Source organism: Corvus hawaiiensis, chromosome 6, assembly GCF_020740725.1.
Source record: "Corvus hawaiiensis isolate bCorHaw1 chromosome 6, bCorHaw1.pri.cur, whole genome shotgun sequence".
Lineage (NCBI taxonomy): Eukaryota > Metazoa > Chordata > Aves > Passeriformes > Corvidae > Corvus > Corvus hawaiiensis.
Window position 1 is genome coordinate 47,825,403 of NC_063218.1, and position 21,774 is coordinate 47,847,176.

At 41.2% G+C, this 21,774-nt stretch overlaps 1 protein-coding gene across 15 annotated transcripts in view; it reads left to right on the forward strand.

Moving 5' to 3' along the window:
• The window catches only part of BRSK2 (BR serine/threonine kinase 2), a 311,051-nt gene that overhangs the window by 253,421 nt on the left and 35,856 nt on the right, over nt 1-21,774 (forward strand). For 8 of the 15 annotated variants that reach the window (XM_048306081.1, XM_048306083.1, XM_048306084.1 and 5 more), the window contains exons 10-15: nt 1,001-1,165; nt 1,898-1,995; nt 6,967-7,117; nt 10,938-11,003; nt 14,999-15,022; nt 20,785-20,845. In XM_048306081.1, the coding sequence (XP_048162038.1) occupies nt 1,001-1,165; nt 1,898-1,995; nt 6,967-7,117; nt 10,938-11,003; nt 14,999-15,022; nt 20,785-20,845 (565 nt within the window). The remainder of the gene's footprint in view (nt 1-1,000; nt 1,166-1,897; nt 1,996-6,966; nt 7,118-10,937; nt 11,004-14,998; nt 15,023-20,784; nt 20,846-21,774) is intronic. The other 7 variants (XM_048306085.1, XM_048306090.1, XM_048306095.1 and 4 more) reach the window with 2 other exon arrangements.

The window sequence follows — 21,774 nt, forward strand, 5'->3', positions numbered from 1 at the left end:
TTCAGAGTAGACAGTTTCTCCAACCAAAACACCAGCACCACCACCAAACCCACCTCTTTGGGTGGATAGAATTTATATGAATTGCTCATTGCCTACTGAAATAAAATCAAAGGATATTCAGGATGTCTGCAATATATATCATTAGTCAGTTATAGATACCCTGACACCTTGACCTGTTTCTTACAGTCAGGGCCTTTAATTGCAATGAATAATCAATATTTCCTGAGCCTAGCGAATGGGATGAGATAATTGTGCAGAAAGCCTGTGTTAACTACATTTGAAAGAGTAATATGTTCTACTGCTAATGGTGTGTTCCGAGATCTGCCACTGACCTCGGGCATCGCACTTGAGCCAAAATTTTCGAATTTCCATCTCTTAAGAGAAGCAGAGATTGTCATGTTTGGGCATGTAATTAAGTAGCCTGGTTTCCTCCAAAACTCTTTAAAGTGTGTCAAGTGGGAGCCTGAGCACTGAGACCTCTTAATCACATTGGAACCATTAATGGAAGAAGCTGCTGCAGTGTCGGTGGTAATCAGAATTGGTGAGAAATAGTGGTGGTTTGTTCAGAGCTCCTTCTTCGAAAGGGAATCATTCGGCTTGCACTTTTCAGCCTCGTAGTCTGAGGTCTGGCCAGCTGATGAGACAACATCTCTAAAAGCACGTTGTGTGTTGTAAATGTTTGGCATTAGGATGCTGAACAGCTGCTTCTATTACAATGGCACTGGTAAGTGAAGTTCCTATTGCCTTGCTGACTGAACACAGGCATTTCTCATTAAAGACCCAAATCCACAACCTGCTGGTCAATCTTAGCCTTCATGACAGTTTCTTATGAGAAGAATATCTGTCTGGTTGGAAGCTGTGGTCTCTCAGTGGGAATTTAGCAAGCTATTTCCATCTGTTGCTGCAGGCTGTGTTTCAGAGTATGGGTTCATTTGTGACTCATGTTTCTTTTCTCTCCTTTCCCTCCCCCTTTCTCTCTCTCATCTTCTTTCCTCTGCAGAGGGGGTAAGAATGAGCCAGAACCAGAGCAACCAATCCCTCGAAAGGTGCAGATTCGTTCTCTCCCTTCCTTGGAGGATATTGATCCAGATGTGTTAGATAGCATGCACTCGTTAGGCTGCTTCCGTGACCGAAATAAACTCTTACAGGACTTGTTGTCGGAAGAGTAAGCACTTGCTCAGTCTTCATATCAGTTGGGTGTCCAGGGGCTGGGATGCTTATGAGCCTGGGGAGAGGTAGAGAGCACTTTACCTGATGTCTCTCTCTCTCTGAGTGACTGGTAAGAACTTCTCACCCTCTGGCTGCTCATTTGCTGGTGAGGTGTTGGGAGCAAGCCCTGAGCCTTTCTTGCTCCGTGGGTCAGAAGCTCATGGCCTGACCAGCAGTGGAGGCATTGTGCTGTTTCTTCCCTAGCTGCCAGGCCAGGTCACTTCATTAAAACATGGGTTGTACAGTCCACATGGGGAGGTATCATTGCTGATATTTTTGTTGGATATGCCTTTGTTGGCAAATTTTTATTTATTTCAAGCCTGTGCCTAAGAGCTGGTGTATGTCCTGAGGTGTTAAGAGGACATGTAGTAGAAAGAGCAGTTAGAGGCTCAGGAGACCTGTCTGGCTGCCACTCTTGGTTTGGACTTCCTGGGGACACATTACCTCAGCTGTCCTGTGCCTCTGTTCCATGTGTGTAACATGGGAACCTTATGTCCTTTCCTCACTTGTTAGAGACAGCAAGGGTCTCAAAAGCTTTGTGGGTTGTGTATCTAGCTGTCATGTACATGACCATTTCCAACTTATTTAGAATAACTGTGACTGTTCGTTTGATGAGAAGGTTTTATGTACATGTTGACCTTTTTTTCTTTCCAAATATAAAAATTTTTTTTCTTCTTTTTTTTTTCAGAGAAAACCAAGAAAAAATGATTTATTTTCTTCTGCTTGACCGGAAGGAGAGGTATCCTAGTCATGAAGATGAGGATCTTCCCCCTAGAAATGAAATAGGTACTGCATATATGACCTCAGTCACCATGAACCCATCTGAACTAATTCCTCTTCACCTTTTTTTAAATTTAAATTTTATTTTAATTTAAACCCAAACCGTAGCGTCACTGTTACCTTCCCACTGAAACAGTATACACAGCACTGGTGAGAATCCTCAGCCTGGGGCAGGCAGGTCTGTTCTGTGGTTAAACTTGAAGGCTTCATCTTTGGAGACACGTCTGTCTCACAGTGCAGAAACATCTAAGCAGGCCTTGAATGGGATCTTAAAAAATGTGCTGTGAACCCACAGGCTGGCTCTATGCAGGCAGACGAGGTTTAGTAGCGGTATAATCTAGTATCAGAATTTTCTAGTTACAAGTCTCCATGTAGTGTTGCAGAACGGCTGCTCATGGACTTCAGTTCATGAGAAGCTGTGTAGCTGCATCCCTCTGCAGTTATATATGTGCACATTCTCTTCTCTGTAAGTGAATACATGCACTGTTGAAAGTATGAATCATATAACTTAGCTGTTTATAGTACATAAGTCAAACTCCCATGTTTTTAGACTTAGATTTTAAAAGCTTAATGCACAGTAAGATTATACATCTTACTAAGTTCTTGTGATACCACTTTATTCCTATTTATTCATTGATATTTTAGGATGCTGCTGATCACCACTAATCCAGACAACAGGAAAACTGCTCCCCAGGGAGCTAACTACATAAGAGACTCTTGACATGCAGGGCGACAAAAGTTTAATAAAGTATTAGTCACTTCTAGCAATGATCTGAAACAGAATTTTCCATAGAAGTGAGGTGATTTTCAGGTATTGTACTTCAGCACTTTGAAGATTAGAAGCAAAGTGCCCTTTATTTTTGCCGGAAAGCCTGGAATCTCACAAGCTTTCAGGGCAGTGCTATATTGCACTGCATTTGTTAATGCTTCATAGAATTATTAACCTATCCAAGTTCCAGGCTCCAGGCCCTATAATTTTGCAGGGAAATTTCATCTGTGGGAGAAGAGAGGAAAATTCTTAGTTAACACAGCAATTTTTAAACTCCTGCCTGGATGGAGCTACAGAGAGCAGGTTAGCAGGGGTCCTGATGAAGATGGGTAGGTGTGCCAGCTGCAGGTCCTGTGGTCAAAAGCCCCTTGCTCGTTGCAGTTTGTCATCTAGCACTTTGGTAATCAGCTTTTGACTCAGACAGATTATCCTGCCATGTAAGGACAGCATCATCTTGTTTTAGAAGTGCTTTTGTCATAAGAAAAGAAACAAGATGACTCTAGAATCTTCAAACCCAGCATGTAAGTGAATATGTAGCTATGCCCTAGGTGCATCATATATCTCTTCCACATGCCAAAATATTTTCATGGTTTGAACTGAAATACTGTGCTCCACTCTTGTATTTTTTGTACAAGGAGTGAAAATGTTTCCTAACAGAGAAACACTGACTGTACCTATGTGCCTTACCAGCACATTTGAGCATTATTCTTTGAGTGTTTGTATGTTGTATTTCCTCTTCCACAGGGGGTTTCCACGTCCTCTGTTCCCAGCGGTATCTGTGAGAACATGGGGCAAGGTTTAATTAGGAGCAGTCATGTGTCTGATGAATATCTCATCATTAGCCATTAGCAATGGCCTTGCACAAAGAAAAGCAGAGAAAAAGTAACAGTTTAATAATAGCAGCTTGAAGAAACCATGTTCGTGAGAGTTGTGCATTGTCTGAGCTCTTGCCAGATATAAAAAAGCATCTGAGAGTATTTTGTTTTTTTCCTCTTTGTTGGCAGAAAGGATGGATGCAGGTAAAAACATGGCCAGCTACAGCTTGCCCTTTCTTCTGGTGTCCCTTTTATCTGTTTCAGCTGTATGAAGTTTCTTCAAAGGGCCAAGGAGGGGCCACTTCCAACATTTTTCACGTGCAGCTCCATTTTCTTTACTTGAAAACATAGGAATGAGAAACTTCTCAGTGAAAGGAATGAATGTCAACTAATGTCTCCTTGAGAAAAAGGATTTTGTGGGGTGAAGTTTCTTAATGAACCAGAGAACAAGAATTTGGGCCAGAACAGAGATACAGGATATAGGTGCCTCATCCAAACTTTATTTCCCACCTTCCATGAGAAGGTGGATTTATAATTGGATCATTACCTATATGATTCTATCTTGTTATGTAAAAATCCTTAGGAACGGCTTTGCTTTTCTGATGTGAAATAAAAGGAAAATAAATCCTTAATGCTGTCACTGTCACTGGACTACGACTTGATTTTTTTTCACCATGTCCAGAAAGTCAAAGAAGAGAAGGGCAAATACTAGAGGTTTTCCTACTTTTAGTTCCTGAGCTTCTGCAAAATCTTCTACAGCTTTTGTATGGCTCCACTTTAGTCTTTTTGACAGGATAGGTGTGTATTTAACTATTTCTTTGGTATCTTTAGACTTGACAGTGATGATGCCCTGTCATTTCTTAATCAGACCCTTGTAAAAAATATGTACAATACTTGCTACTCTCGGCCAGGTATAGTGTAGGATTGTAGCCAATTTTAAATAGGCATCAAATACCTTTATTAGAAGCTCAATCACATTAATGCAAGCTTTGGATGTGTTTTCCATCCAGCTTTTGTGAATTGCTGTTCCTGAATTTATAGGTGTGTTTCAGCACTGCTCTTTTTGTTTATTCTCTGTCTTTGATAGCTTAAAATATAGATTAGAAATCAATATCTTCCAGCATATTAAGCAGCAAGGACTGATATAAAAGAATCATTTAGCTTGTTAGAGATATCCTTCTCCTCCTCAATTGTTCTGTTGATTCCCTCATGGCCCCTCTGGCTAATGTCCTTCTCTCAGGTTTTCTCTTTCAGATGGCTGTACAAAACACTGTCAGTCAAGTTTTTAGCTAATTCCTCTTCACATTTCTTGTTTGCTGTCTTTTAAAGTCCGACTTTAAAAGAAGTGGTCTGTCACTTTTGTAAATGTCACTTGGCTGAATTTCCATTTCTGTTTTGAGCAGGCGTGGATCAAATTGACTTTTAAAATACCTGTTCATAAAATATTTTTCTTGTCTTTTTCCATCTTTCTTGTTTAGCTTCTATTGTTTCAGCTTAGTCATCACCATTCTTTTGACATTTGATGCTTTTTTCATATTCCTTCTTCCTTTCTTTTAAACTGCACTATTTTACTTTCCTTTTTTGTCTGATATCCGGCTACAAAACTCGTATCCATTTTGTGTTATATGTACACTCTGAACATCGTTGTTATGTGTGTTACTGTGCTGTAGATACACTTCTGAACCAGCAGTTGTTCTGTAGCATGAATTCTTTCTCATATTTTGAACTTGCTTGAAGAAGCAGGAGTTTGAAATACCTAAACCTTGTGCCAGTTTACTTTTGACCACTTAACACATATGCAGCTGAAGTCACGCAGTATAAATGCTTCATTTGGTTTATCTCCCTTTATGCACTTTTTATCTTTCTTACCTGGATGTCATTGCCTATACCATTTTCTACTATCTTTTTATTACTGGACAGAGTTTCAAATGGATCGAGATACAACTACACTTTTTTTCTAATTAATTTTTAAGAGGAACATTATTACTGCCAACACAAAGAATACTTGGGTTATACTGTAATGGGGTCAGTTGTTACCACTAATCCATTTGCATTGAACCATCTTTGCTTATGCTCATTGTTTCAAGGATAAGCTCTGCCTTAAAGAGATCTTGTTCTAAAATACATGATGTTAAAGAGAGAGAAGAAACGATTACATGGTGGGTGTGAGGAGGGCAGGATAATAAAGACCAGGCAGTAGAGGTAGAATTGTCAAGTGTGGTATTTCTGGTTTTGCACAGGAGTCCTGGCAGAAGAAGAAGCCTTAAGGACTGGGCACTGTGAGCTTCTTTCTAACAGCAGGGGTGAAGGATGCCTTCTTTTACAAGTGGTCACTCTCGACTAAAATTAAAAATGTGTCTATAAATAGAGGCAGGGAAATGAAATAGCCCAACCAAAGGAAAGAAAATCCTTCTGTGTTTTTTTTTCTGCCTTTCTCCTTTATACTGTTTTGATGCCATGAGAGATGCTAGCAATGAAACATCTCAGCAGGTCTGTATTTGGTTCCCTGCTTCACCAGGGAGGTGTGTATGATTTGGCAAGTCACCTTCTGCAATGCATTTTTGTATCTGAAGACTCTTTTCAGAACAATTAAAGTGCTCCTCAGAATCTCAGTAAATGTCAACATCTTTAGGAATGAATTGCCTTTAAATCTCCCATTCTTATACCTCTGTTTTCACTCTGCAAAGCTAAAGTAGCACTTTAATACCTCATAGAATTGTTACACAATAAAAAGTGTAAAGCATCTCATTTACTATAGTAGTAAAAGCTGTATGGTGTGGCTCTCACTGAGGATTCATTTCAGGTAGACAAGCATGTTTAATTTGTAATGCTGAAGGAGGAAAAATATAAATCAGCAGGAAAAACCTGAAATCTAATCTTAAAGATGCAAAAAAAGGGTACATTTTCAGAGCAGAATGCAATTCTGAGTTTAGAGTGTACTCATGTCCCTGTGTCACATTTAATCTGGCTGGCAGGGACATGGAAGGCAAGCTCTAGCAACCTGAGTACATAGACAGGATCCCTAGATGGCTTATGCTCTGCCTAACAGCTTGTGCTATAGCCCATGCTGTCATCTTGTATCATCTTGCTGTTACTGTTATCGGCTTTGTAAGCTAATTTCTGCAAGCTGTGGTATAGTTGTACCTTTATTTTACAGTGCTCATAATATCTTCAGGGCAGTGGCAGGGCTCTTTCTCTCTCTGTAGGTGGATTGCATGTTTTAATGCTTGCAAATTTGGAGGAAGGGAGAGACTGCAGATGTTCACCTCCATCATGAAGAGATATGTCTTTGTAGGGGAGGTGTGAGAGTGAAATTGCTGAGAGAGGATTTAACTAACCTGTGTGAGGTGAGTCATGACTAAATTCAGCTGACAGCATTTTCTTTCTGTACAGATCCCCCCAGGAAGCGTGTGGACTCCCCAATGCTGAACAGGCATGGGAAGCGGCGGCCAGAGAGGAAGTCGATGGAGGTTCTCAGTGTGACGGATGGCGGATCCCCAGTTCCTGCTCGCAGAGCTATTGAAATGGCACAACATGGACAGAGGTGGGTCTCTGCTTCACCCTGCCTTCACGAGCCCTGCCTGCCTGGGTCTGCTCTCCCCTTTTGTGTTACACATACAAAGGAGCTGCGGAACTTTTCTGTTCATACCAGCACTCATTACAGCTTCCAATCACATTTGCAACATGATCTGGCAGCCAGCAATGCTTGTGCACACAGAACCAGAAGTCCTGCCAGAGGCTTAAGGGTTCTGTTTGCTTGCAGCTATTCCTCAGGAAGTCACCATGTCCTCTGGACAAGAGTCATCTCACCTCTTTTTAATTGTTGAGGACATGGGCATGCAGTCTAAGCTTGTGATACAGGCTAACTGGGCAATGGGGACACTGGAGGGCTTTGGGAGGTCTCAGATACATGCGTCCTGTCAACAGGATAAATCACCCTCTGCTTGTTCTTCTCTGTCTCCAGAGCCTACAACAGGAATCTAGGTGACTATCTTGGATTAGGTTCCTAGGTTTTGGGCACCTGAAGTTAAATGAACACCATGCTCCATGTCATCAAAACAACTTGAATCTGAAAAGGACTGTCCAGGCATCTGTAGATGCCTTCAAAATGTGCTGTCAGAGCCAGCATGCATCTGACCCACATAAATCACCACATTCTTGTAAAGTGATGGAATATGTATAATTTGCCTCTTTTCCATCAAAGAAAGTGTCAGTCTTGTGGAGAAACAGCAGAGGAAAATGGTGTCTCCTCAAGGCAAGTTCTGGGAGAGTAAGTGAACTGTGGAAATTCACTTATGTGAACCACGAAGTTGCTTCCTCAGTCCCTATGACTAGCCTAAAGGAAGCACATACATTTGGTTTCACACTTGCATTAATCAATCAGTATAAAAGAACACTTCCCATATATGAATGATGATGATGATGATGCTGTAACTTCTGTTTCAGCTTTGGCATGAATTTTTATTTGTTCAGCTCTTAAGATCTGTTATAATAAGCCTGCTGTGCCCAGAAGCTCCCTTTGCTGACTGAGAACTGGGTGAAGAACATGAAATAATTTCATAGATATTCCAGAGGCCCTAGAATTGCTGGAAACTTGTCCTGGCAATTGTTACAGTTCTATCTGCAGTGAAGAAAGAGTGGTGATTTCCAGAATCTGCTAGGACTTACTTCAGACTGGATATGTGGCCTTGAGACTGCCATAAACACTTCTTATCACAGTGTAGGTTGGAAACCTGTCTCGAATATGTGATTTCCTTTGGTGTGAGGTGTGGATGAAGGGAGTGTTCAGGACAGGGTGTGCTCAGTGCTCCTCACAGGCCTCAAAGGAGGAAAGATGAGCACAACACTTGACTCCTTGTTCTGCCTGCAGTGCTTACTCTGCTGCCTGGGAGATGCAGGGGACATGAGGCTCCCAGAGCCAGGTGGAGGCAAATCACTTTCCCCCGCCCCAAAGGCTCCTTTACAGGGAGCGTCCAACTGGATGGAACAAACAGGAGGCATTAAATTGATCATAGCATTTTCTGAGAGCTGAAACCTTTTCTTCCGGCTCTGAACTTTGACTTTGGATTCAGAAGCCTGAAGAGGCAAAGCTGTGCCTTGCTATCCAAAGTCTTTCTTTTGCTTTTAAATGTTTCACTCGATTCTGCACATGAGGGAACAGTTGAAGTCAAAAGGGCTGGGATGAGTTCAGAGCAGACATACATCCAGGCTGCAGATCAGTAAAGAAGGGCTTTGGCTTAAGGAGGAAGCAAAACCTGCAGGCACAAAAGAGATATGGGGCAATGCATACCACAAGTCAGGAATGGACATAAAAGTGTGGTTAAGGGTGGAGAAAGGGATGTAATAACACCATGATTGATGATGATGGGCATGGTAGTGCTTGTTTTCGAAGGGGTTAAAGGGACAATGTTATTTTACTCCACGTGTGAGCTTCCATAATTCATCCCATCCGCATCCAGAGATGACAACGGCACATTTTGTGTTGCTGGCAGCAGAGTCATTTATAACATGAACTGGCTTCATTAACGAACCCCACTGCATGGGGAGTGTCTGGGGACGATGCATTGCTGATGGGGCACCATCTGTCAGAACAATCAGTAACAAAGTGACAAGTGCCTTCCACCAAGAATGGGGATTTTTAATGGCTAGTTGCATATTATATTCCATGAAATGACCCACTGACAGCGGATTTTACAGCAGTAGGGTTTAGATCCCCAAGGCAAATGCTTTTTTAAGAATTACTTTTTTTTTTTTTTTGGTCTCAAGAGACAACTATTGAGTGCTTTTATCCTACAATACTAGGAAGATGGACCATGGAATCAGGTCTCCTGTTCAGACACAGGTGACTTGTGTAAACATCTGGAGACACAGCGCCATTGCTTCTTTCTTGACCTGGCAAAGATACACTTCTAACCAGTGGACAAAACACTCCCAAGTGTATTGTGATTTATTCCTACTGTCCTCTTTCCCAGTAGTAAACAGATGTTTGCTTGCATAAAGAGGATTTATGTTACAACCTCTGGTTTACGTGTCTGTATCATGAGCTGTGCTTTTGGTAACCATGTGGGGGCCCTACAAGTGTCTGGTCTTGGCTTGTTTAGGGCATATCTTTCCACTGAAATTTAAAACTTGGCAGCCTCCAGCCCTACAGGCTGAGAAAGTATTAAGTGAAAAACACAGTCCTTCAGTGACTTGGTTTTGAATAATGGGCAAGGGGAACTCAGCACAAAAGCTGCTTGTGGAGCTTACAGGCTCCTTGAAATTCTTGTGCCAACCTCTCCAAGTATTCTCTAACTGATCTTTGTAAATGGCAAAGTTGGTATGCACAAACTCTAGCCCCTCTAAAACTGGTGACTAAGTTTAGTTAATTCTTGGGCTTCCCTGCTAGTTGTCAACTAAACAGGTTCATAATTACATCTTAATTATTTCTGCTGTGCTGGTATCCCCACCTCTCAGACTATCTGGTATTTCATTGAATGTCAAAAGAAAAGAAGTAGGTTCTGAGCTTAGTTTAACATCAGCTAATTTGTCCCTTGTGCTAAAATCACACAGACTAGGAAGAATTCCATGGGAGCTAGAATCCGGAGGGGATATGCCAGAAATTTTCAGCAGCTTTGCTGTGAGAGTCCAAAAACCATTCTAAAATGGGCTTCATTAACTATTCATTTTCTTCTAGTTTTTGAAGTGGAGAGCTTGCATGAGAGATCAGCTACCATTAGGAAGCAGTGTTCTGTGAAACAGTGAAGCATATTACCAGTGAAATATATTACAGAGAGCTGCCCTTTTAGCAAAGTACAGGGAATTTCACTTCTAAGCTGCAGGGATTCAGACCCAAGATGAAAAAGAAGGGCATTTCTCTATACACTGAGTATAGGGAAGAGAGTTGGGAGTTAAGTGGTAATGGACCCTACAAATTAGAATACAAAATGGGTTACTGTTCCTCTAAGAGGCTCTATGGTCTGATTTTAACCTTTTCCAAGAGTGTGCTTAGTGTTGAGGTCTGCTGGAAAAGTTGTGAGTAACGAATGCTTTGCAATTAATGCCTTCAGGCATGTTCTGTTTTCCCTGGACAGTGTGACAAAGTAGATGGTACCTGGGTTTTAAATTGGATAAAGGAGAGCAGAGTTTACAAGTATGCATGGGGGAACTCATTTTAGACCTCAGAAGTCAGGGGAAGATGATGAACCTGAGCACTGTGTAGGCGTGAGCCATGACTGTAAAATAAAAGAAAGGTTTTTTCAGAGCATTGCTTAAAAAGGGGAGGATGGGTTGGGGGGCTGGGTGTCCAGCTTTGCTACAGGTGACTCTCTTTTATAAAAATGTCCACACTAGTAACTGTGTTTTCTCGCTTTGTTCTGCCATAGTAAAACAATGTTCAGTAAAAGCCTGGATATCTCTGAAGCCAATCCCAAATTCAACAAAGAAGAAAGGTATAAACACTGACAATATGTTCCTCTCCTCTACCTCACTGCTGAGACCTTAAAGATGCAGTACTTACCTTCTCTGTGTGGGGACAGAGCTGTTCTCTCTTTTCTCTTTAGAGAGAAGCAAAGAGGGTGGGGTGTTTACAGCTCCACACTATGTATGTTTTTGTCCAGTACCATTCATTTGAGGCTATCCCCAATGCAGCCTGGGACTGTACCAATGATTTCCCCACTAAATTTTCGTCCTACTGTTATTTCTGGTTCAGTTCTGCCATGAGTAGAAGTTCTGTCCAGGGTAGAAGATGTATTTGGTAAGACTTCTTTGGGAAGGATTGGAATATAAAACACTAGGAAAGCCCAGAATGTTCCACTCCCAGTATTGGAAACAGCAACACAATTGAGTCAGTGACAACAGTGGTAGGAAACTTTGGAAATTCAGTCTGATAGACAAAATATTAAGGACCTCTGGTAAGAGACAAACTCTTTAAGACTACCCAGAGGACACAAGAGGAAAATGTGATTGAAAACAGGATTTTTGGAGGATTATTCTAATCTAGCAGTTCAAGTGACAGATGCTGAGGAACAACAAAAAGGTTAACTCCCAACTGTCAACAGAGGCACAATGGAAGACAGGCAGGCCAGCACATTTAATGAGTTTAAGTGGACTTATGTGGGTCCATGAACATAAAAAAAAAGTTTAGACTTTTGTGAAGGCTTTTAGTGTACACGTTGTTTCTAAAATTTTGGTCTCAGAGGAAGAGAATTTTTCTCTGTGTTGAAAACTGGCATCCCAAAGGATAACTCTTCATCAAAATGTAATCCTTACATATTTTGGACAAACACTTAGCTTACCTGAAGGTTACGGGTGTGGCATATGATTCAAAAAGGGAGAAGCAGTGGCTTCCTTAAAGGAACCAGTGGACTTGACAAACTGTTATTATTTCCATTTCCCCTTTTCATAGAAATCTTTTATATGAAGATAAATGTGGCCTTTAAGTCTCAGGAGATTTTCAGGATGTGTGAGGGACTGTTTGGGCCTTTTGCGGTCTGAGACAGTCTTTTGTGGTCAGTGTTTCAAGTCCTGAACCTGCCACAGTGAGGAACATCGTGCATCTGCAGGAGAGATTGTGCCTCATGTGGTGTGTAAAGCACCCTTTTTAAGATGCCAAAATACCAACAAGCATTGGATTGGACCTGAACTGTTAGCATCCTTGTAGTTCCACAGCCATGAAGAAGTTGTGGTTATACAGCCTTTAGTGGCTGCACTTTCCTGGACTGTTAGCATAGACATGGAAATTCCTGTTCCTTTCTCTGATACTCCCTATATGTAAGTTCTGCTCTTGAACATGTGGCACTTCTTGCATTAAAAGTTAGCCTGAAGTAACTCCAAAGGTGAGCTTTTCTCAGTAATTAGAAATCAGGTCCAGTAAGAGAGATGCAGAAATTTTATCTGTGACAGGAGAGGAGTCTTTCAGTGGATGTTCCAAGCACCATTCCTTGTCCCTCTGTCCTTCTCTGGCAGCTGCTACAGCTGTGTTAGGAGCAGAAGAAATGACACTTCAGTATCTTCTGTGGGAATTTCTTAAATCCACGTAGGCATTTTGTGTTTCCTCTCAAAGGTGGTATTTTTCAGACAATAGGAGGAGAAGGTTAGAGCACTGCATGAAGATCACCCATGGTCCTGCTCATTCAAGGACCAGGCTGAATTTTTGAGGATCACATTCACTGTGATCTTACCTCCCTCCCACTTCTAAGAGCTCGAATGAAAGACCTCAGTGGTGGGAATGTGAGAGAACCTGGATTCTAGATCTGTGCACAACCACATGAAAGGAAGGGATAGGCAGCAAAGAAAACCCCAGCAAAATGGGGTCACATAATCAGGGTGGCCATTAAATTTTTGGCCAGTGTTTAATTGTCCAATTTTATGATACCTTTTTTAAAGGAATACTGCATCTTTAAGGGTCCCTTCCCTCTAGATGCACATGGTTGTCTTAGTAGCTGAGGCCACTGTCCCTTTCTCTTTTTCTTTTTCTTTTCCTTTTCTTTTTCTTTTTCTTTCCGACTTTCTTTCACCCCCTCTTTCAGTGCTTCTCTTCTTCTGTATCTGGGTTGCTGCAGCTCCGTAGTTCACTTGCTTCAGTATTACAGGGAATGCACATGTCTGCGCTTCTGGGTCTATTGTGTCCTGGGATTGTTAATTTTTTTTTAAACCTCATTTCCCCTTTTCTTTACCCTGTTGTCAATTTGCTCTCCATTCTCTTTGTTAACCTCTTCAGTGCCTTCCCTGTTGGGAAAATGACTTGAAAGAAACATTATTGAACCATCTTGCACCCATTCTATTTACATTTTACTATTCTGCATGTGTGAATATGGGTGTATTTTCTGTATAAATATACACACAGGTTCCAGTATATACAATGGGTGTCAATTTGCTCTTCTCAGTTACATCACTGTAGATAGACTGGTACAGGTACAATTGAGGACAGCGTTTGTTCCTAAATATATACATGTATTTGTATATATATGAATTAGATCTTACCCAAATTTGCACTCCAGGCTGAAATATAAATGGAGTGTTACTCAAACACATGAAAAAGAACTTACTGTAATGCTTCTTTCCACTTCTCTATCAATGCGTAGCACTACAGCTTTTTCATCCTATTCTGACTACGTTTTCATTTTAACTGTTCTCAAAACTGCCTTGGTGGCCCAGCCCAGCACTTGCAATGTTGATGTAACTGGAGGCATGGCTAGTTGCACTGAGCAGTAAACTGTGAAATCTACTGGGCATATATTAAATTTGGCATTTCTGTCTTGTGGAGAATGGATTTTTCTCGCCCAGCCAGAGGTAGCTCTGGCAGCTTGGGAGCCTCGTGTTGAAAATGGAGGGAATGAGAGAGAGAAAATGACAGAGAGAAAAAAAAGCGTTGCATCCAACTTGAAAATAATTTGGCTTAATAACACCAAACTGGTTTTTTATGTCTAATCTAATCTTTGTTAATGTGAAAAAGTGGTGACACTTTCCTGAGTTTGCTTACCTGCACCTTTGAAAACTTAATAACGTGACTATTCTATTTCCATTTTGAATGCTTTGGTTAGTACATAAAAATTAAGAATACTGAAGTTTTCAATTGTCACTAGCCTTCAAAGTCAACGTGCCAGAGATTCAGTCTGCTTTTAGACCTGCTTTTTCAGACTCCATTCAGCACAGCATTGATTTATTCTCCATTCACATTTGAAAGATTTCCTTTGCAACCTACAAGACCTAGAAACTGAATTTATTTTAAATGAAAAATGAGATCCTGGAGCACAAGATGGCATCCACAGAGATAAGTGCTGGGTTGCTGAGCTGGTACGTTCTAGCTGATCTGAATTCCTGACTATAAGACCATCATGACTAATAAGGTAGTATCAAAGCAGATTCACAGCTTGAGCTACAATCTTGTACCCTGGGCTCCCAAGCTGGCTCAGAAATGCATGCTTTAATAACCAATACGTTTCACAGTTCATTCGTGGCAAAAAAAAAGTACTTCTTACCAGGCCAGCTTGGGGGACAGAGGGACACTGCACTGAACAAACTGGGGACAAAAAGAACTATTTCCTTGATAACAGTGTGATATAACTGTGCCTTATGTAAGAGGCAGAAAAGAAGTGCAGCATGAAGTATGAACCCCATTGCTCTGCTGACTGCTTTAATTGGGATTTGGCTGGGAATTTTTTTTTTTTTCAGCCTTAGTATGTGCCTCTCCAGATTCCCTAGTGCCAGAGTTGGATGTGTCTGCAATATGTGAGTGGGACAAAAGTTGTTGTCTGGTAAATGAAACTGTCCCCCTAGTGTTCCTGGTCTCTGGAAAGACTTAGGTACCGGTGGCAATGATTATGACCGTTCAGTTCTCCGAACAGTATTTCACTCTGCTTTTCCTACTCTTCTCTCCACCTGCCTCCACACCCCTCTCTCTTTCTTTCTCTCTCTCCCTCTCTCTTCATTTTCCCTTTCCGAGGATGGCGAGTGCTGATCCATTGGGGTAAGCTCTAGTTTTGGATTATTCCTGTTGTGGGACCTGTTGTGACTTTGTAGAGAAACTTTTCATTTCCAATTTCCAAATACAATACAGGCTGATACACTTCAGTGACTGAGGCTTTACAGCAGGGAGAGAGAGAGAGAGATGTGGGAAGAAGCATTTTTGGTGCTTTTGTGTGTGTTTGTGTGCTTTTATGTTGGAGTCACACTCCATATAATTTACTTTTGGGTTCTTTTTTTGTTCTCTTATTTGTCCCTCTATTTCAATGTCTGTGGGCACAGAAAACTATCCTCCTACACTGTGCAGATACCAGGACACCTTCTGAGAATGAAACCCATTCTCTGTTTAGCACTTTCGTATCTGTTTGGTATTTTCCAGTTAATTTGGATCCTAATTTATCTGGTTTCCTTCTTTTCCTTTTTCTTTTTTTTTTTTTTTTAATGAAACTGAGTCCCATCCGTGTTATTAAAAAAATGCTGGGTATTCCCTCTCTTTTTAGAATGTTTTCTTAAGAGGTGAACAGATGGCCCTAGAGACAGATATATCTTCAAAGCTCTTTATTTTCAATAAAGGCAGTATGGGTACAACTAAGAATGCAATCACGGTTCAAATTAAAGTTCCATTTATAAATACTTAAGAGAAGGAGAATATTATATTAATAAATGATTTGATAAAATCATTGTAATAGATCATTACAGTCTACAGTAAAAACTTCTTGAGAGGGACACACACATATTGAGAAAGCTAATTAGCACCAGTAGCATTTACTTCCCATGTTTGTAGCATGCTTTAATATCTATTAATTCTTTCTAAACCATTCATAAATGGAACTTTAGTATAATTGGCCAATTAAGGAGGGTGGTGCTGTTCAACATCACCCACTGTATAGGCTGAAAGGGAGAAAAGGTGTGTTACCAACACCTGCCCTCCTTCCTCTGCACTCTCTGTAAGGCTTCATCTTGCAAGTGGTTATTACCATGGGCAGACCTTCTGACTCAAACATAAGTACTCCCAGTAAGAGCTGTCACAGTGTTATTTGCACGGTTGGGACGGTAAGACAGTGGCACACCCAAGGTATTCTATATATATTCCCTGAATCAGGGAGTGAGGAAGCACAGTTTGTACCTTTCAGACACCCAAAAGTAAGAGTGATGAAGTTTAATACAGCCTGACTGCTCACCTATTGCATGTTAATTCAGGTCGTTGTCAGGGGTCTCATACCCTGAAGTTTCAGTTTAAATTTTTTTGGCTTTTAGTGAGCAAGGAAAGAGGAGTATCAAATTCCACCCAATTTATGCTTGAAGCAAATAAGAGGTTGGAGGGATATTTTCTGGAATGACTTTCAAAACTACTACTACAATTCAAAATTTCTAAGGCATTTCACCCAGGGACACAAGTCACTGCACGCTGCATGCATGCTGCAGGCTCCCCTTCTTGGAAGCATGGCTCCAGCTTGACCAGCTAAGAGGCTGTATTCAGCATCCTGGTAAAACTGCGCTATGAAAGCAAGTTCTGCTGGGACTGCAACAAGTTACCAAACTCGCCTTTGATTGTATGAAAAAGTTCTAGGAGATGGTTATTCAAAGAAGAAACAAATGCCAATTCTGATCTAAATGTTAAATTCATGCTGTGAAGCCTTTATGTTCTACTGGTGTGTCCTAGCAGGGGCACTGTTTAAAAAAGCACTTGGGAACAGATCTGAGAGAAGGGCGGTGGAGAGACACTCTGTACATGTGCTACACGTGTAGTATGGTTACCAGGCCTGCTGCGCTCCCCTGTCTCGTGTTTCTCTCCATCTGCACCTCAGCAGTGTCAGGCTTTAGCCCTTCACCTCTCAGGAAATTCTGCATTCTCTGAAACCAGCTGGAAGCTGGTTTCAAGCCCCTCAGTTTCACCAGTAAGGGAACACTGGTGTGACATGAATTGGGCCTGTCATGGCTTCCTCTTGACAGCAGCTGGCTAAAATGAGTAAAAAATTGCTTTAAAATGAAGGACCTATTAACTGTGGTACGTTGAATTATCAACTAGATTGAATAAGGTATAAAATCATCACAGCTACAAAGTACAGCCCACACACGCACATTTCGTTTCAGTCCTTTGCCTCTCTCTTTCATAGCTCAGCTGTCTCCAGATTATTGTCAGTCTGTGGAATGGGAGGAGTAGCCTCCAATGATCTCAGTGTCCACCTTATGTTTAGAGTACTCTCTGCATCTTCCCCCTCCTAAACCTTGGGTCTACCTCCCTTATGTTTTGGGGTTTTTTAATTCCTCCCTCCTGGCTTGTCGAAATGATTGTCACTTTGTAAGGGACTAAACAGTCTCTTCTTGGGTCTCTAAATCTGGCAGTTGTGTTTGAGGGAATGCTCTTTATCTGAGCAACTGCACTGACTTTGCTGCTTGTATTTTCAACAACCTTTTGATGATTTCCATTTAGTGCACAAGCATACAAAACAATGTGCAGAACACAGAGCAAAATGAGTCACACACCGTGTTCACAGTTTCCTAGATTGTTGCATTTAGTATTAAGTTATTGGAATAATTATAGATTTAATACTTCCAGTAACATTTAATGCCTGTAAAGACTCTTAGGAGGTTACTCACTAATAGATACTTCCCACTAAATAAATTTAGTTCATAGCCATGGAGATGATGTCGTATTTTTCTCCTCTTTCCACACATAAGAGTCTGCCATGCTAATGTGCTGCCTATAGGGCCTCAAACTTTCATTTTCTGGTGAGAGGGCTAAAAATTTAAATTCCTGTTCTTTCATTACAGCATTTCAGCATAATGCAATGTTTTCATTCCTTTCTTTTGGCCCTGTCCCAGTTCTGTCCACCTGACTCTGAGATACAGGAGCAGTGCATGTGGTTGGTTTTTTTACAAACTGAGTTATAGCATTGCTCAGCTGAGATGATCTTGATGAGAGGGACAAACCTGTCATTTTTGCTTGTTAGCATTTTTGTACTGGAGTACGGAATCTCATGGTAGGTCACGGTACTGAGATTTTATAGCCAGCTTGAGAATCATATCCCATCTGTAAAGGTAAATTATGGGAGTTTTGTTAAATTGAAGAAGATGCAAGGAAAATCTCCTCAGTCTTGGTGTCATATCCCATACCACCACTTTCTGGTAAAGGAGGAAGAGTTTTGAAAATATACAGCTCTCTTTTCACCCTGACACTTAAATTGAACTCAGGCGTCTTTAAACTCTTTCCACTGCTCCTATATACAATTTCCAGTGTGGACAAACTGAAGCTTGCTATAGGGCCTACTTTACTTCTTACATGTTTTGCATGTGAATCAGCAGCAGAAATAAATCTTGTTCAATAGCAATCATGTGGATACTGAATGCATTTCCAGGAGGATTTCATACTAACTCTCTCTTATGTCCCCTGCCTCAGGCTCCTAGGCTGGATGAAAGCACAGTACACAACAACTATTTTTCAAATATTGCTTCCAATAAAGAACTGGGAGTTGGGAGGTGGGGACTGCCATATTCTGCCCTCCATGTGTGTGATCATTTTTGTAAAAAAATAAGAGGCAGTGGGGTTGGGAAGGGAGATTCAGGACTATTGGAAACACCTGATTGCAAAAAGGAAATAGCAAAGTGGAACTTTTAATGAAGTATCCTGGAATTCAGGTGAGTGTCAGAGAGGACTTTCCCACCACAATTAAGAGTTGATGGGAACATCTCCTTTAACTCTAAGATGGTGTTTAACTGCATCTCTGGGCACCTGAATGCCTTCCACATTTGTCCAAGGTAATCTATAGATTCCTCTTGTAATTCGTGGTTTGGAAGAAGCTTTTCTTGATGATTCATGCAGGGAACATTTTAACTGAAAGCCCTTCCCATCTGCACGACACATCTGTGGTGCAGTCAGCTACTTCACTTATAGGAAAGGCACATACAGTAGTCTTTCAAAAGTGGAGCAGACAGTTCTTCCCTTAAAATTATTTTGCATAAACCTTTATGAGTGCCCCAGATCTTGATGGTACAAATTTAGGCTTAATCTAGTGTGAAAGAATGCCAAGAGTGAGCCTCTAGTTTTTACTGCTGCACTATGATGGGCAGATTGCAGCAGGGTACAAGAAAGAAACCTAAGCATAGAATGAGTGCCCCAGATTTTCATGGTGCCAGTTGAGATTTAATCTGGCCAAAAAAGCATGCTGTGAGTGGGCTTCTGGTTTGGACAAAGAAAACCATCAGGGCAGAGGATACAAGTAGAGAAAACAGAACCTGCCATTGTGTTCAGTTGTAGCTTACTTTTTCCTTGGAAATAAGTCCTCTTTTGCAGTTTGCTTACTTTCTAAGGAATTCTTCTTCTCAAATTTATTTATTAATATGTCTGGGAGACCCATTTTAGAAACCATTCTTTCTGTTTTATTCTACAACAGCAGAAGAGAGTAAACTGACACAGTTTATGGTCTAAATTTGTTTTATATTCTTACGTATAAGCTGACATCAAGTATCTGACCCATATCAATTTTTAATATATATGTGTGTACACACAGATAGACACATTAAAACACATACACCCAGGCACTCTCTTTTCTACAGGAATTTCACCTTTTCATGTTTGTTACCTGAAGGCAAGTAATTACTTTCATGGCTCTTATTATAGGTAGGTTATCATAGGTAGGAAGCATTGGTAGGTTTGCTATACTGACATATTGCTGCATGGTGGTTCTTGAGCAAATAGGTTCTTAGCCAAATCCTCTCCTGTGAGATGTTTCAGTCTTTAAGACAACTTTCTTTCTGTTTAAAAAGAATAGAAAGCAGCTGCCCCTGGGGCTCACTGATACACAGTCACACATAAGGTGTGGGGTTTTTTTCTGTGGGGCAGCCCTCCTCCTAGAAACTACTTCTGCTGAAATGTTTGTGCAGTCTGGCCTGTCTGCTCTTCCACCATGTTTAGCATAGCACATTTGCACATTTTATTGTCTGCAGCTGACGTTTTTCATTGGTGACCTTTGCTGGAGAACATGAGACCTTTAACAGTATAGGTGACCTTGTCAGCAGATAGGACAGTTCACTCTCCCTTGACTGGCCTCTTTCTGAGGGCACCTGAGCTGTTATTTTGATATTAGTAAAGTCATCAACAAAAGCAGAACTCATTATCCCTAGAGAAGACCTGGCTAGTTTAATGCAGCAGCAAGAAGTCTCACTGAAGAGCAAAGATGGGAAATCCATCAGTGAGAAGCTGGAAAGGGCTAAGCCAATGCGATCTTTGATTTCAGTGGGAAGTCATCACAAAGGAAATGACTGTGTGCTTGAGTCAAGGAGACTTGGGGTTTTAATTATTATCTGGAAGAACCCCCTGCCTTTCTGTCTTGTACACATGATGCTTTTCCATGTTGCTTGTGACAGAGAAAGTCTCATTTTGTAACCACCAGCACTGTGCAAAACAGAAATCTCAGCACTAGTATGAATGTCTTCACCATCCTTTTGAATTCAGCTGTTCAACTTGCACAGAGCAGACCTAGTAGCTTCCACGTGCTTGATAACCAAAAAGAAAGTAGCAACTGCCTTAATCAAAAGAGATTATAGTATTCTCCCAGAGCAACAGCATCTCTTTGATTTGTGGGGGGGAGACAACTGAAAAACATGGCAATAGTGAAAGGAAAGAAAAGGAAAGAGTTATGTCCTTTTCCAGTGACAGCCTCCCTCCTCCTTCTCACTTCATGCCTGTGCCTGTGGTGGCTGGTGTTCAGGGTTATTACTTGTCCGAGTTTTCTGAGGGATGTTTTCCTTGTTGTGTCTATTCAGGTCTCGGTCAATCAGCGGAGCATCGTCTGGGCTCTCCACCAGTCCTCTCAGCAGTCCAAGGGTAAGTGGTGCTGCTTCAAGATCTGTTGGTCTAATCCACTCACACATGCTTGATGCTTTTCGACATCTGTTGCTCCAGAGCTGTGGCTCTTAGCTGGGATGTTTTGCTTTTCCTTGGCAGCTTGTAAATTTTAACGGGCGGTGAGGGAAATGTTACTGACAAATGCAAGCAGAGAATTTTTCCTACATGTTCCCTGCACTGTTAGCAGGGGTCTCATTGTGCCCCTTCCCTTTTTTAGTCCCATAAGCACACAGAATAACATTGCTATGACAAAACACTATATCCAGCTGAGGTCTGCATACAGCCTGGTTTCAGACCAAATGATCAGGAGCCATTTCACAGCTGCCTTCAATTAGGTCACAGTAGAGCACCAAACCACGCTGGTTATCTTCTGTTTGCCTCAGAACAGCTCGTATTAGGAAGTCAGAGAAAATAAATTATACAAATTTGAGGGCTAGCAAATCTAAAAGGAAAGTAAGAAGCTGACTGACTAGGATAAGTTAAGAACATTCAAATCCCTATAAATAAGGTACTTCCGCATGCCCTTTTTAAGCATACAGTCAACTAAATACTGATACTCAACTAATACTGAGCCAGTACAACACATGCTTGATAGTACATTTGTTGCAAAGTTGTAAGAGTATCTAAGTGCAATGGCAGAGGCTTCCCTCTTCGTGTTAACTTCTTTGGGGATAAAAGTGAGTATTACTAGTGCCTGACAAGGTCAGCTAAGTCTCTTGAAGACTGCAGTGCTTAATAGAAGTCTAGACCTCATCAAAAAGTCTGTTGGGCTGTGACAGTGCATGTTACCTAAATGTCTGGCCCAGAGTCTTTGGAGGATTTCTACATGCTTCCCATGACTTCATAAGATGAAAAATTGATATATTCCATGTCTTAGGGTATGGGTACACCTGTGGATTTACTCTTAG